Source organism: Podarcis filfolensis, assembly GCF_964270895.1.
Source record: "Podarcis filfolensis genome assembly, chromosome: Z".
Lineage (NCBI taxonomy): Eukaryota > Metazoa > Chordata > Lepidosauria > Squamata > Lacertidae > Podarcis > Podarcis filfolensis.
In genome coordinates, this window is record NC_139617.1 from 48,489,458 (window position 1) to 48,504,124 (window position 14,667).

The 14,667-nt window shown below is 46.8% G+C and overlaps 1 protein-coding gene across 1 annotated transcript in view; it reads left to right on the forward strand.

The window, feature by feature from the left end:
- Positions 1-14,141, forward strand: part of MRRF (mitochondrial ribosome recycling factor) — a 19,648-nt gene extending 5,507 nt beyond the window's left edge. The window contains exons 3-7 of the mRNA XM_083597455.1: positions 1,745-1,894; positions 4,590-4,708; positions 7,420-7,511; positions 12,312-12,471; positions 13,575-14,141. Of these exons, the coding sequence (XP_083453581.1) occupies positions 1,745-1,894; positions 4,590-4,708; positions 7,420-7,511; positions 12,312-12,471; positions 13,575-13,652 (599 nt within the window). The 3' untranslated portion in view covers positions 13,653-14,141. The remainder of the gene's footprint in view (positions 1-1,744; positions 1,895-4,589; positions 4,709-7,419; positions 7,512-12,311; positions 12,472-13,574) is intronic.
- Positions 14,142-14,667: the final 526 nt, after the last annotated feature.

Consider the following 14,667-nt stretch of genomic DNA (forward strand, 5'->3'; position numbering starts at 1 on the left):
AACTTTGCTTCAGGATGAGAACAGAAATCGTGCAGCGGCAATGCAGGAGCAGCAGCAGGAGGCCCCATTAGCTAAAGTGGTGCTTCAGGTTAAGAACAGTTTCAGGTTAAAAATGGACCTCCAGAACGAATTAAGTTCTTAACCTGAGGTATGGTACAGAAATGGAGGGGGGGGGAGAGATACAACCAAAATCAGTATCCACACCTCTCTTAAAGAGCCTTGGCTATTCTTCTACACATCTCCACGACATATTGTTGTGAACGGGGATTTTCAACGCTGACAAATACAGTGGTACCTCAGGTTAAGTACTTAATTCGTTCTTAACCTGAAGCTGTTTTTAATCTGAGGTACCACTTTAGCTAATGGGGCCTCCTGCTGCTGCCGTGCCGCCGGAGCACGATTTCTGTTCTCATCCTGAAGCAAAGTTCTTAACCTGAAGCACTATTTCTGGGTTAGCGGAGTCTGTAACCTGAAGCACCTGTAACCTGAAGTGTATGTAACCCGAGGTACCACTGTATGAAAGGTTAGAAAAAAGAAAGGCTTCTTTGTATTGATGAGGAGACAAGATTTTGTTTGGTCTTTGTCTAATATAAATGAGATTAGCCGGCAAAAGCCAAGTTACACCTCACTGTGAGTTTGTATACACACTTAAGATACATATGCAAGAGGCTTATTTATATTTTCGGAATGGTTTATGTTCTTATGTAGCTGCATTGTTTTATACTTCTTGGAGGTCCCACGATCATATTATTTTTTTTATATTTTTTTTAAATAATTTTTTTATTAATTTTCCAACATATATTAAAACACAATACAACTGACAATACATAAACAAACAAACATATAAACACGTATAATTTCATAACCTCTTTTTCTTAAACCTTATTTCAACGACTTCCCCATACCTCCCTTTTCTGCATCCCTGTTTTAAACTTTTCCAGCAACCCCTAATTTCAATTACTTATAATTCACTTTCTTTAATCCTTTTTCTCTTACCCAATTATTTGTTACTGCAATTCTGTTTTACATTACCCATAACATTTTAGCACTCGTTAATTTTACAACAGTTCTTAAGGTAAATTTTAAATTTCTTCCAATCTTCTTCCACCGTCTCTTTTCCTTGGTCACGGATTCTGCCAGTCATCTCAGCCAGTCCCATATAGTCTATCACCTTCGTCTGCCACTCTTCCAGCGTGGGTAGTTCTTGTGTCTTCCAATACTTTGCTAAAAGAACTCTTGCTGCTGTTGTAGCATACATAAAGAACGTCCTATCTTTCCTTGACACCAATTGGCCTACCATGCCCAGGAGAAAGGCCTCTGGTTTCTTATGAAAGGTACACTTAAGTACCTTCTTAATTTCATTATAGATCATTTCCCAGAAGACCTTGATCCTTGGGCACGTCCACCAAAGGTGGTAGAAAGTACCTTCAGTTTCATTACATTTCCAACATTTATTATTGGGCAAATGATAGATTTTTGCAAGCTTGACTGGGGTCATGTACCACCTGTAAATCATTTTCACCCACGATCATATTATAAAGTAGTTGTGTTCTATGTTATAACTCAAGCACTGCTAGGAATTGTTTCTTCTTTCCAATACATTTCTTCTTTCCAATGCATTTCTTACCAATATAAAATTCAGTGTGTTGCAAGCAAACTTTCATTCTGAAAGTGTGGCCCAGAGGAAAAAAGTTTGAGAACCACTTCTCTGGATAAATAAACAGCATTGCTTGTGCTTCTCCAGCTAAAGGGAAAGGCGGGGCACGTGTGAACATCAACACCTCTCTTGTTGAGGAGATCATTGGCTTGGATGAGGTGAATGAGCAAATGCGTTCTGTGGTCAAAACCCTGCAGGAGGATTTCAACAAAAACTTGAGCATCCGCACCTCGCCAGGTAAGTCACTCCAGCAGGTTTGCAGCGCCTGCTCTGAAGCAGCAGCCCCCAGCTTCCCTACATTGCCATCCCAACATCTCCAGAGCTCTTCTCCAGACACAATAATTGATGGCTGCCCTGCGATTCTTAACAAAAATGCTTTGCTTGCCCTGAGCTTGACCAGGAAGCATCCCTTCCTGCTAATAGCTTCCTGCAGGCAGTCATTGCAGAGTGGAAGATGTCAGAAGCATCTAAGCGAACCATTTGCAGATGTGATGACGAGGAGAATTGTCAGCTACCAGCGTGGCAGGAAAGGGGCAATTGCCACTAAATTAGCCTCTTGGAAATTGCCCTCAAGATGTGGGGAGGACCAGACTTATCTTGATGGACTGGCACCTTTGGCTTAAAACGGGGTTCTTCTGTAGTGAAGGACAGGGATCCCCTTCCTACAAACTTATATTGGCAAGCACCAACGTTTGCAGGCCACGAGAGCAATCCTCGCCTCACTGATTTGATGGAGTTTCATAAGAGGAGCTTGGCTGAATTATAGAAAAAAAATTAGTGACAGCAGTTGAGTGCAAGCACAAGACTTGGGCAAAGTGTGCAGTCCAGTGCACATTCACATGAGTGCAAGTCCCACTAAATCGGGGTCGGCAAAGTTTTTGTGGCTTGCGCTGGTTCACAGCCCTGCAGACGCTGCAGTGGGCTGCCTCGCAGACATGCACATGCACACATGCAAAAGCTATTTCTGGCACGGAAGAGGTGTGTTCAGCTTCCCATTGGCTGCAGGAAGCTGGCCAGCATCACAGAAGGCGGTCCCTGCTCTGCTCTGCGCCGGTTTTGCGCGGCGCAAGGGAGCCGACCAAGCGGGCGGCAGGGGTCCATGGGCCGGTTAAACCACCCCCATGGGCCTTAGGTTGCCGACCCCTGCACTAAATACAAGGAGAATTGATTCTGAGTAGACGTTAGCATTGTACTGTAAAATGTTGGACAAGCTGCCACAAAAATTGGCACACCTGCGCAGTCACACATCCAGCTTTGTCTTTTGTTAACATGAATCTTCTTGAACAGTAGCTCTTCCAGCTCAGTTTAAAGTTTTGGTTTTTCTGTTCCAGCATTTCCATTTAAACGTTTCCAGAGAACCAGTGGTGGTGCAGTGGTTAGAGTTTCAGACTAGAACCTGGGAGAGACAAGGGTTCAAATCCTCTCACTTGGTGGTTGTGACTTGGTGCCAGTCACTGCCTCTCGGCGTAGCTTACCTCACAGTGTTGTTGTGGGGGTTAAATAAGGAGGGGAGCACCATGTAAGCCACTTTGAGGTCCTTTGGGGGGGAAAGGTGGGGTATGTTAATGAAGTAAATAAATATGCTTCATGTTTATAAATATACACACCCCGTCCGTCCGTCCTTACTTAAGTTTGTCTGGCTGGAAGCATTCTGGAGCAAGAATCAAAAAAGCAGATTAACAAAGGGCCAGAAGGGAAGTGTCTGAAATTGCAATATTGAGTTGTCATTCTGTGTGGCGCCCTGCCTAAAAAGAAGTTGGGCTGTTGCTAGTGAAAAGAGCTGTCGGTTTCCTGACCATTTGTCTTTATAAAACGTGAATAACTGGTCATTCAGCAGGCGGGGTTCTATCTAGCATTAGTCATACACAGTGTGGATCCAGTGACGTCAAGCAGCATGGCTTTACTTTCGTCCATTTGTTTCAGTGGGGCTGCTCTGAAAAGACTTTAGTTGTACACATCCCTTAGATCCACTTAACATTTTAGAGTGGTTAATTGGTTAAAACGTTGACATTCGTGTAAATTAGTTAGCCGCTGGTCTCTTTTAGCAAGGTAGGGAAGAACAGCAGCCTACCTTGCATATAAAAATGGAATAAAATGAGAAGGAGCTGGTAATTGGACAATGGGGTGGTGAAAATAAGCTGGTCAGAAAACACTGTCTCCATCAGAAGGAACAACCCCTCCTCAGTTCAGGGGTGGGGACCTTTTTTGGACAAATGTTGGGCTTTGCTTGCCTTCATCACACTGTTCTGCTGTTCTGCTACTGTTGGTTCATTTATAAACAGTGGCGTAGCGTGGGTTGTCAGCACCCGGGGCAAGGCAAGTAATTTGCGCCCCCTAACCCGTGGATTTGCGCCCCCTAACCCTACCCCCCAGATGTTGCGCCCGGTGCGGCCGGCCCCCCTGCACCCCCCACGCTACGCCACTGTTTATAAATATATTTGCATACTGCTCTATCGTTTAAAAAAACATCAAAGCCATTTACAGCAACAAAAGCATAAAGCCATGCAGCTAAACACTGAAAAGGCCATAGAAACATTGTGTTTGTTGGCCTTTGGTTTTAGATAGCTTAGTCCAGGAGACCTCCAGCTCTGGAGACAGAACTGTGATGATGCCTCCTGCTTCCCTGGGTGGACGTGTATGTATATGTATATGTATATGTATATGTATATGTACGTGTAAGAGTACAAACCCCCTGACTTTCGCATGGTGAGAATGTAGCCTGCTGTTCAAAGGAAGGAGTCAAATAATTGCCCTGCTCCCTTTTGCCTGCCTCTCCACCCACCCATTCACAACACACAGCCCCTGCAATGGAAAAGGTTGACCACCCCAAGCATGGAACTGCATGACGTTTGGGCTGTTTCCATGCTGTCTTTGCTTCCACCAGCACCCGGATGCTGACATGGCTTTGGCGTCAATGTCCCTCTTGTTCCAGGGGCTCTGGACCACATCACTGTTGCAACCAAGGATGGGAAGTTTCCCTTAAGCCAGCTTGGGCAGATCTCCCTGAAATCCCCACAGCTCATCCTTGTCAACATGAGCAGCTTCCCAGAGGTACGTGGACAGCCCTTGATGGACTTCTGCATGGAGTGATTGAGAACTGCATGAGCCAGAAAGAAGACTAGACTAAGGCAGCCGTGAATTCACCAGGTGACCCCAGGAGCCGAACACCCCTCAAGGGGCCAGGAACAATCCCAGCATACCCAGGTAGGACTGGGAGAGTTCCTTGCCTGAAGCCCAGGAGAGCCATTGCTGCCAGTCAGTGTAGACAGTACTGAGTTAGATGGACCCATGGCCTGATTCAGCATAAGGCAGCTTCCTATGTTCTCACCCTTAGCTGAAATGAAGGCTTAACAGCCATCGCAGCTGATATTATTCATCTTGCCTTTCCCGCACTGTTGACGTTTAGAGTTGTAAGCTCCTTGTGGGCAGAGCCTTCTTTTGGTGCCATGCTTTGACAACAATGAAAAACATGTGAACTGCCTTGTCAACATTGGAGCATCTCTGTAATTTTGTAAGCTTTCCTGTTTCCTAGGGTCAGAGAACCATAGGCTTGTAGAGCTGGAAGGGACCCAAAGGTTCATTTAGTCCAACCCCTGCAATGCAGGAGTCAAGGCCCCCATCCTCCATGACCCTAAAACATGCTGTGGATTCAGCAGGGACGCTATTTCTTCCCATCTCCCCTTCTTTTGTCCTTTTATCTGTTTTTCCTCCAAGAGTGAGTAATGCTGGCAGGGGCTGATGCCAGTTGTAGTCCAAAGACTCTCTGGAAAAGACTGGAGGAGAGGGCTAGATGGAGCTACGATTTGACCCCGCATAAGGCAGCTTCAGGGATGCAGGTGGCGCTGTGGGTTAAACCACAGAGCCTAGGACTTGCTGATCAGAAGGTCGGCGGTTCGAATCCCCGTGATGGGGTGAGCTCCCGTTGCTCAGTCCCTGCTCCTGCCAACCTAGCAGTTTGAAAGCACGTCAATGTGCAAGTAGATAAATAGGTACCGCTCCAGTGGGAAGGTAAACGGCATTTCCGTGCGCTGCTCTGGTTTGCCAGAAGCGGCTTAGTCATGCTGGCCACATGACCCGGAAGCTGCATGGCGGCTCCCTTGGCCAGTAAAACGAGATGAGCGCCGCAACCCCAGAGTTGGTCATGACTGGACCTAACAGTCAGGGGTCCCTTTTAGTTCACCTTAAGGCAGCTTCAGATGTCTAGGTGGTTACTGCAAAAACTGTGGAGCTATATGGGGTGAACAGGATTTCCAGCGACCAGGTTTGACTTCAGTGCTCTTCATGATGTTTGCTTTTCCCTTGACTAACGAAACCAGAATAAATTATGCAGGCAGAAGAGGTGGGTTGCTTTTTTAAAAGAGAATGAACAAATTGACAACCCGTGTGTGAGAGAGTAGAACAGACAAAAAAACCCCACTGCTTTTCAATCAACCTGGCATCATTTTATTACATTCGCAACATCAATAGAACAGTCACAGTCCTTTGGCAACTTGTGGAATTATACCTTTGTTTAAAAACTGAAATGGCTCAGAAGTTCAAGGTAATTAAATAGACTATTGGTGCTTCTGGTGGTGGATAGGGTTGGGCAATATATCAATATATTATCCAAAACCTGTTTGAAGTCCATATTGTTAAATCGGTTTCATAATTTTTGACCTGGCAATATATTGCAAATCGTTTGTGTGTGTTTGCTATGCAAAAATTCCGTACAGGAAAAACCATGAAACCAGCCACTGCCTCTACATAGATCATGACATCTGAAATAAGAATGGAGCTATCAGTATATCATGATGTTTAGCTGGTGATAAATCACAGTGTTGAAAACCAGATATCACCTAGCCCTGGTGGTGGATTTCTGTTCGATATTGACTGTTGCTTGTAAAAATAAATGAAAACAATTAAAAGTTGGTGTGGGGGGGAGGATAATAATTTAGACAGGTTTCTTCCTTTTGCACAAATTATGCAGGGTGTAGAATACAGATTTTGAAGTTCGGTATGTAGACTGCCTGGGCACAGCACAGTGTGTGTGCATGTATTTTAAAAATAGCCCCCCGAAACGCCAAAGCCACCCCCTCCACATTGCCTGTCAAAGGGGCTGTGTGCCTTGTCTCATCCCTGCCTGCCTCCCAGCTCTGGCTACAGATGGGGCTGGCAGCTTTCAGATCCTGCCTGAAAATCCACAGCTGTGAGAAACAGGCCTTGTGCTAATCCCCGTTATTTTCACACTTGCCTATGGTTGCAATGTGGAACCAGTTAAAATGATTTAACTCTTGCCTCTAAGCTCCTGCTGCATGAGATCTTTGGCACGCAGAGTCAGACCCTGGAATCTTTCATCTGCATTTGGCCTATGTCTTGCAAGTCCAGAGTCTCCTTCCACCAACATCCCCTTGGGAATTCACCTTAAAAAAAAAAATCTGTATTGCCTCAAACCATCAAAATGGTTTTGGTTTTCCACTTTTGGTTTTCTTCCTCCCTTCCTTAGCTGCTGACCCCCCCTCCTTGCCCTCCCCCCACAGCCACTTCACTGATACCTCAATACTGGGGATGAGGGAGGGGCTGCAGTTTGCAATCCAGTTTTGATCAAAGGGGCTTGCGCTGTTGTAACTTCCTGGTTTTGCTGGTAAGCGGACTAAATGTTTCCATGTTCTGTCAAGATGGATTGCTTCCATTGATGGAGAGCTCCGGCATTTGGTAATAATTATTTGCTAATTCCCTCCGCCTTTTTTATCTCAGGGTGGTTTTTTCGTTTTTGTTTTTTGCAGAGCGCAGCTGCAGCTATCAAGGCGATCCGAGAGAGCGGAATGAACCTGAACCCGGAAGCAGATGGCCTGATCATTCGCGTGCCTGTTCCTATGTAAGCAACCACAACAGCCGTCTCTCTTGATTTGGCGACCCCAGTGGGGGAACGCGATAGCGCTGGCTGGCTTTCCTGGGCAACCCTAGCTTTGCACCCAGGATTTCTTTTATGGAGTTGAGGGGATTAGCTGAAGGAGTGTTTTCTATCATGTAAACCTCCCTCTGTGTTGAGGTTCTCTGGGTTCCTCACACTACCCCTTGCAGCCCAAGCGATTGGAGAGAGGCCTTTCTCAGCAGCGGCACCCAGCCAGCTCCAGATTTCAGTTGGTGCCAGCTCCAGATTTCAGCATGCCTTTGGGCAAGGTGGTCTCTGTGAATCCCCTTCCTCAAGGGAGTCCGCCTCTTGCTTTGTTGTCCAGGACACATTGCGGCCCTTTCCCAGTTCCTTGTACAGCTGGTGCCCACTGAGCTGGCTTCGCTTCTGAACTGACCAATGCCAGCAGTGAAGAGGTTTGAAAATGTATGATGGAGAGATGCTCTTCCTCCCCACCCACTCCATCACTTTGTTTCACCAAAAGTAAAGGTAAAGGGACCCCTGACCATTAGGTCCAGTCGTGGCCAACTCTGGGGTTGCGGCGCTCATCTCGCTTTGTTGGCTGAGGGAGCCGGCGTACAGCTTCCGGGTCATGTGGCCAGCATAACTAAGCTGCTTCTGGTGAACCAGAGCAGCACACGGAAACACTGTTTACCTTCCCGCTGGAGCGGTACCTATTTATCTACTTGCACTTTCACGTGCTTTCGAACTGCTAGGTTGGCAGGAGCAGGGACCGAGCAACGGGAGCTCACCCCGTCGCAGGGATTTGAACCGCCAACCTTCTGATCAGCAAGCCCTAGGCTCTGTGGTTTAACCCACAGCACCACCCACGTCCCATATGTTTCACCAAAAACTTGCCCATAAAAGCTGGTTGTTTATGTATTTATTTGGTTTCTGCATCACCACTCCTTTCATATTGGAGCCCTGGGCTGCATACAGCATAACTAGAACAGCATCGAAGAATCGCGATTGGCAGTAACTTCCAGACTGAAAAGAAAACTGCCCTCTGAAACACACTTAATAATTCCAGCATCACCCGTGTTATTTAACTTAGGTTCTGTTCAATACCATAGTACAATGAACAGTGCAATGGGTGCTATTTACAGACGAAATCTTACGGAGTCCAAAAAGCAGTCTTTTTAAAGGATTAGATTTGATTCATGGGCAATAGATTAGTGGGTGATAGACAGTAACTAAGGACCTAAGAATAGCCCTGCCAGATCAGACCAAAGGAGGCCCACCTAGCCCAGCCTCCTGTTCTCACAGTTCTCCAGCCATGGAGGCAGAGCAGAGCCATCTAAGTCTGTGTAATCCTCATTTAAAGTCATCTATATCAGGGGCCATCACTGCCTTCTGTGGGAGAGAGTTTCATAGTTTCAACTACGTGCTGCGTGAAGAAGTGACTTAGTGGAACCTATGTTTGCAGAACAGTCTACCTCAAAAATGAGAATCAATGGGCAAATAGCAAAGGAGAGCCATGCTGGAGCTGGCCACTTTGGAAACGACTGCTGGGCAAGAGGGGTCTTGGCTCTGGTCCAAATTCAAGTCTCCAAATTTCCCATGGGTAGTATCAAGAGGGTAGTCTTTGATGGCCTTGGAGATGGTGACCAGACAGGATAATTTTGGGTATTAGATTAAGCATATCATACAGTGTTAGTCCTACTCTGCGTAGAACCATTGTACTTGATGGCCGTGGCTAACTTGAGTACATTAATCTTATTAATTTCTTCAATAACCATGCCATTGTGATGTAACATCACTGACACTTCGTTTGATCAAACTTACCTGTGTTGATATCTACAGGAGCCTGGCTAAAGGAACTTTAAAGATTGAATCTTCATTTTGGACACAATTTGAATGAGTTTTCTGTTTGTGGCTTCTGTTGTAGATTTTGTACCTTGTTCTCTCAATTTTTGGATTATTAATATAAGATTTAGAACGTAGAATGGTTTGGTAGTGTTTTGTGTGCCGCTTATGTGCTGCTTACTTCATACTGGTCTACATTGTGATGTTTAAGGCAACTTTACTTGGCCCCGGGGGACTCACAAAAGTGGAGCCCCCAGCCCTACAGATTACACAGGCTTACATAGGGGAACCCCCTCGCCTTAGCTTTATACATACGTAGAAATTATGTCCCTTTCTCAAGGCAAAAGCATGCCTGCGTCATCAGAGCTGGATGCCGGATTTGGTGAGAAGAACAGGTCAGCTCCGGGCTGAGTTTTTTCATGCACAGGAGTAATTGACACATTCTTCATGCGGTCTGAGTAAGCAGAGTCGCCTATCTTAACAATATCCTTTCACACCCTCTTTTACATCTCTTAGGCTGTCTATCAAAGCATATAGTATAATTCCCACAAGGGCGACTCTTGAGTAGAACTTAGCAGGGATGCAGCCCAAAGTCCCCAAAGAACCTCCCCACTCGCCTTGGGTCTTCCATTTCCCTGCACGTGGTAGGAAATCCAGCTTTTGGGTTTGGGCTCTGCAGCGAAGGCCTTCAGGGAAGCTCACCGTAGCAGTTTCAGAGGCATGTAGCCAAGGGCTGAGGGACCTGAGCTCCCAGCTAATGTCAGCACCAGCCAGCATGGCCTGAGGTTGGGGGGTAAGGACAGCTGGAGCCCCCATCAGCTTCTCTCCCCACACCTGGGTGCAGGCAACATCAGGAGAGATCATCTTGAAATTAGTGCGGCCAAGCGCTCATGGCAGAGAGTGGCTGAGCGCCAGCATTTTTGCTTTGGCCGATAAGATCCTGCTCTGGTTTCCGCAGCTCCTCCTGCTCTCTTCTTCCTTTCTCTTCTCCCTGCCCGGTTCTCCCCTCCCCTCAACTCCCCCCCCCATGCAATCCTGAAGGAGGCTGCTATTATCCTCCTAATTGCTGAGGATTTCGACTGGGTGCACAGCAGCCTGATTGTTAACACACTCCCAGATCATCCCCTGGTTTGAATTACACAGGAGGAGGGAAGAGACCCAGGAGGAGCGGAAAGGAAGGAAGGCAGGTTTCAATGTTACTCTCACATCTCCTCCTTTGTCGCAAGGCCACGCTTCTCCCTCTGTTGCCCCATTTCCTGTCCCCAATTGCAGGGTGTAACCAGGGCTTTTTTCCCTAGAACTTGCTGAGCACCCACCCAAAGTCATTGAAAGAAATAGATATCTTGTGGCACACATACTGTGGAACTCCCTGCCTATTGAAACCAGGCAGATGCCTTTGCTCCTTTCAGTGCCTGCCTGCCCAGACATGCACAATTCTGTCATGTGTTTTAAGTTTTTAGTTCATTGTTGGTTTTACTTTTTGAAAGTTTTAAGGAGTTTTTACTGAGAATTTTATTGTTTTATTTTCCTTGTAAGCTGCTCTGGGTTTGTTTTTTGTTGTTGTTAAAACAAACTTGTGGTGTATACATTTTATGCTTTAAATGACTAAAATAAGGCAGCCAGTGCCCTCCATGTGTTTGGGGCTACAGCTTCCATCAGCCCCAGCAAGTGCAGGGAAGCATAGAAATTGCCCAGAACATCTGGAGGGCCTCAGCTTCGCAAAACCTGCCATGTGAGGTACCTTGCTCTTCCTCACCTGTCGTTCTTGTCCCCCTCCACCTCTCCCATAAAACTCCCATATCTCCTAAGCATGCTTTCTCCCCCACCCCGTTTTCAGGGCCAACCAGATTTGCATCTGCGTACACATTCAGAAACCTTTCTAATCCCTGCTCCAGTAGCCTTGTAGCAATTAGCCCACACATTTATTGAGAGTGGTTTTCCTGACATTTCCTTTTTATATTACACTTAATCTTATCGTTGCAATTTATTAATTGCCTTCTAAACCACCCTCCCACAGCAGATTACACGTAAGATAGTTGAAAGGATTTAAAACACAGAACCAACAAATACATTCAAAACAAGACAAAAGCCCTAGATGTAAGAGGACACTCATGGTAAAGACCCATCGATCCAGCTGAGGATTTGAAAGTGCGCATAGCAGGTGCCTGTTGCATCGCGACAGGTACGTGATTCCACAGGGCAGGGGCAGCCACACTAAAAGCCCTGCTCCAAGTTACTGCAGAGTTGGCTGCTGAGGTCTTTGGAACTTGAAGGAGACTGCAGTGGTGTCCTAGGTGCATAAGGGGTAAGCAGTCTCTCAGATAACGCAGTCCTGAGCTGTATAGGAACGTATATGTTTAGTACCAACACCTTGAACTTGGCCTAGTAGCAAATTGTCAGCCAGTGCAAATCCTGCAAGCAAGGACTGCGATGCTTTGAGCACCACCTTGCCCCATATTGACCAACCTGGACCCTGTGATTATCACCTGAGGTCCTTTGTGTGCCTCCTGCATGGGAATTTCTGGAGGGTGGCAACACAAGAACAGGCCTTTTCTGTGGTAGCTCCCTGCTTGTGGGATGTTACATATTTTGGGGCCATGCAGAAACATTCCTCTTCTCCCAGGCTTTTGGTTAGTTAAACAATCTATGGCCTTTAAAACTGTGGATGGGGAGGTGTTACAGTTTATGTTTGTTACTATGTCAGTGTGTTTTTGTATTGCAAACCACCCTGTGACCCTCAAGACGACGGGTGGTATGGTAATTTAATAAACAAATAAATGAAATAAAATGAGAATTGCCCCCACAATCCACCGAGCCGCCATGTTCTGTACCAGATGCAGCCTCGGGGAAAGCCCCAAGGGTAGCTGCACATGGAATACATCGCAGAAATCCAGTGGTGAGGTTGTGAGTGCATGAGCAGCTGAGGTCAAAGACACCCTTTGCTTACTGTTTGGCTAGGGTCACCCGTGAGCACAGAGAGAACCTGGTCACTGTGGGAAAGCAGCTGACAAACAGAGCGAAGGAGTCCCTGCGGAGAGTTCGCGCCGAGGCCATCAGCCAGACCAGGAAGGCCAAAAGCTCCACGTCAGAGGATACCATCCGGTTGATAGAGAAACAGGTACTAGTCGGTTGATGGGCCATTTTCTAATACAGTGGTACCTGTACAGTGGTACAGTGGTTACAAACGCTTCCGGTTACAGACACTCCAGGTTACAGACGCTTCAGGTTACAGACGCTTCAGGTTACAAACTCCGCTAACCCAGAAATAGTACCTCGGGTTAAGAACTTTACCTCAGGATGAGAACAGAAATCATGTGGCGGCAGCAGGAGGCCCCATTAGCTAAAGTGGTGCTTCAGGTTAAGAACGGACCTCCAAAACGAATTAAGTTCTTAACACAAGTTACCACTGTACAGTCATACCTCGGGATAAATATGCTTCAGGATAAGTATTTTCGGGTTGCGCTCCGTGGCGACCCGGAAGTAACGGAGCGCGTTACTTCCGGGTTTCGCTGCTCGTGCATGCGCAGACGGTCAAAATGATGTCACGTGCTTGCACGGAAGCAGCAAAACGCGACCCGCGCATGTGCAGATGCGCCGTCGCATCTTACGTTCTATTCAGGATGCAAATGGGGCTCCGGAACAGATCCCGTTCGCATCCCAAGGTACCACTGTACTTATTTATTTACTATTATATTTAACCCTGGAACGCATCTGGACCTGCTCCCACATCAAAAGCCAGCCTGTCAGGGAGAACTCAGGAGGGGAGAGTTCTGCTTTTGCACTTGAATCCTGCTTGCTTGTTTCTCACTGCGAGAACCTCTCCTCTATGAATTCGTCTAGCCCTCTTTTCAAGCCATCCAACTTGGTGGCCTATCGCTGCTCCTGTGGGAGTGAGTTCCATAGTTTTAACTGTGTGCGGCATTTAAAAAAACCACTTAGGTGAAATCTACACACATATAAAAACGCTGCTAAAATGCTTTTTTTAAAAAACAGTTTTGAAAACTATATTGAATTTGTCATAGCTCACTGTCGCCATCTAGTGTCCCATTTGTGTGTTGCACTTTACAACGCAGTCAAAATGTTTTATTTGCAGCTGTATAGCTGAGTCCTTACTTTCATCTGTCCTGAACTTACCAACATTCAGCTTCCTTGGATGTCCATAATGTTTTTATTTATTTTTTTAAAAGTTGCCTGCATTCACACACTTTTCTCCCCCTGCAGATCCAGCAAATGGCAGAGGACACAGTAGCCGAAATGGAAAAGTTGTTGGCAGCAAAGACAAAAGAGCTGCTTGGTTAGCCTGCTTACGGGAGATTTCAAGCCATCTGTCACCAGGAGGAGTTTTCTACCCATCACTGGACTCTCACAGCCTCCTGTGTGGCTGCAGCATTTTGGCTCCCATCATGTGTGAGGCTCTTTGGATCGGGTCTACGATCATCCTTGCCGCCCTCCCTAAGACTTTGGCATTGGCCAGAAAAATTGTCTTGGCAACTTCGAGGGCAGCTGGGGCTGATGAAATTAATACGGACAAGGTTGCAGCCCCACTAAAACCTGGTTGACGTAACCACGTAGAGTGGTGGCTCTTGGCAAGAGAGAGAGCGTGCCTCATCAAAGAGGATTTTTTTTTTCCTAGGAGCAATCACATTTTGGATTGTCGTTGACCGCCTTGGCCATTTTCACTCGCTTGTAAACTTTGTCAGAGCGGGAAGAGGCAGCAGAGGCCAGGCATCTTCACGAACTCACAGGGAATCTTGTACATTAAATAAAGCACCCCAGGAGGTATGAAGTGTCTCCATGTGATCTGATGATTCTTCCCCTGCCCTTTGTCCTTGCTGGGGTTAGAATGCAGGAAAGGTTACATGCAGACTTCCATAGCAGTTCGGGGCAGGGCAGCCTGAACTGCTGGGCTGGGGCCCGTGGTTCCTGGTGGCAGTTCCCATACTGCCTCAGTTTCCTAGATGGGAAACCTGGTGCAGTTTCCACACCCCACCCTTATGGTAGAGCACGAGGCTGCGTGAGCAACTTGACTTGGGTAGGCTGCTAGTTTCAGTTTCTTGAACGCCTAGCCCTCATGGCTGCAAAGTTAGTCCTATGTTGGCAACGCTTGCGGGTGTCTCTGAAGGCAAGCTGAGGTGCCTGAATGAGATTGCTCATTGCAGGGTGCAAGGCTCCTCCCCAAGTGCAGCAGCATTGAAATGAAAACGCAGAATTATTAAAATCCCATGAATATGCTTAATGTGGGCTGTAGGGAAACGTGGGGGGGTAGGGTAGGAGGGGAGAGGAGGATGGTCACATCCAGCCCCCCAAACCACAG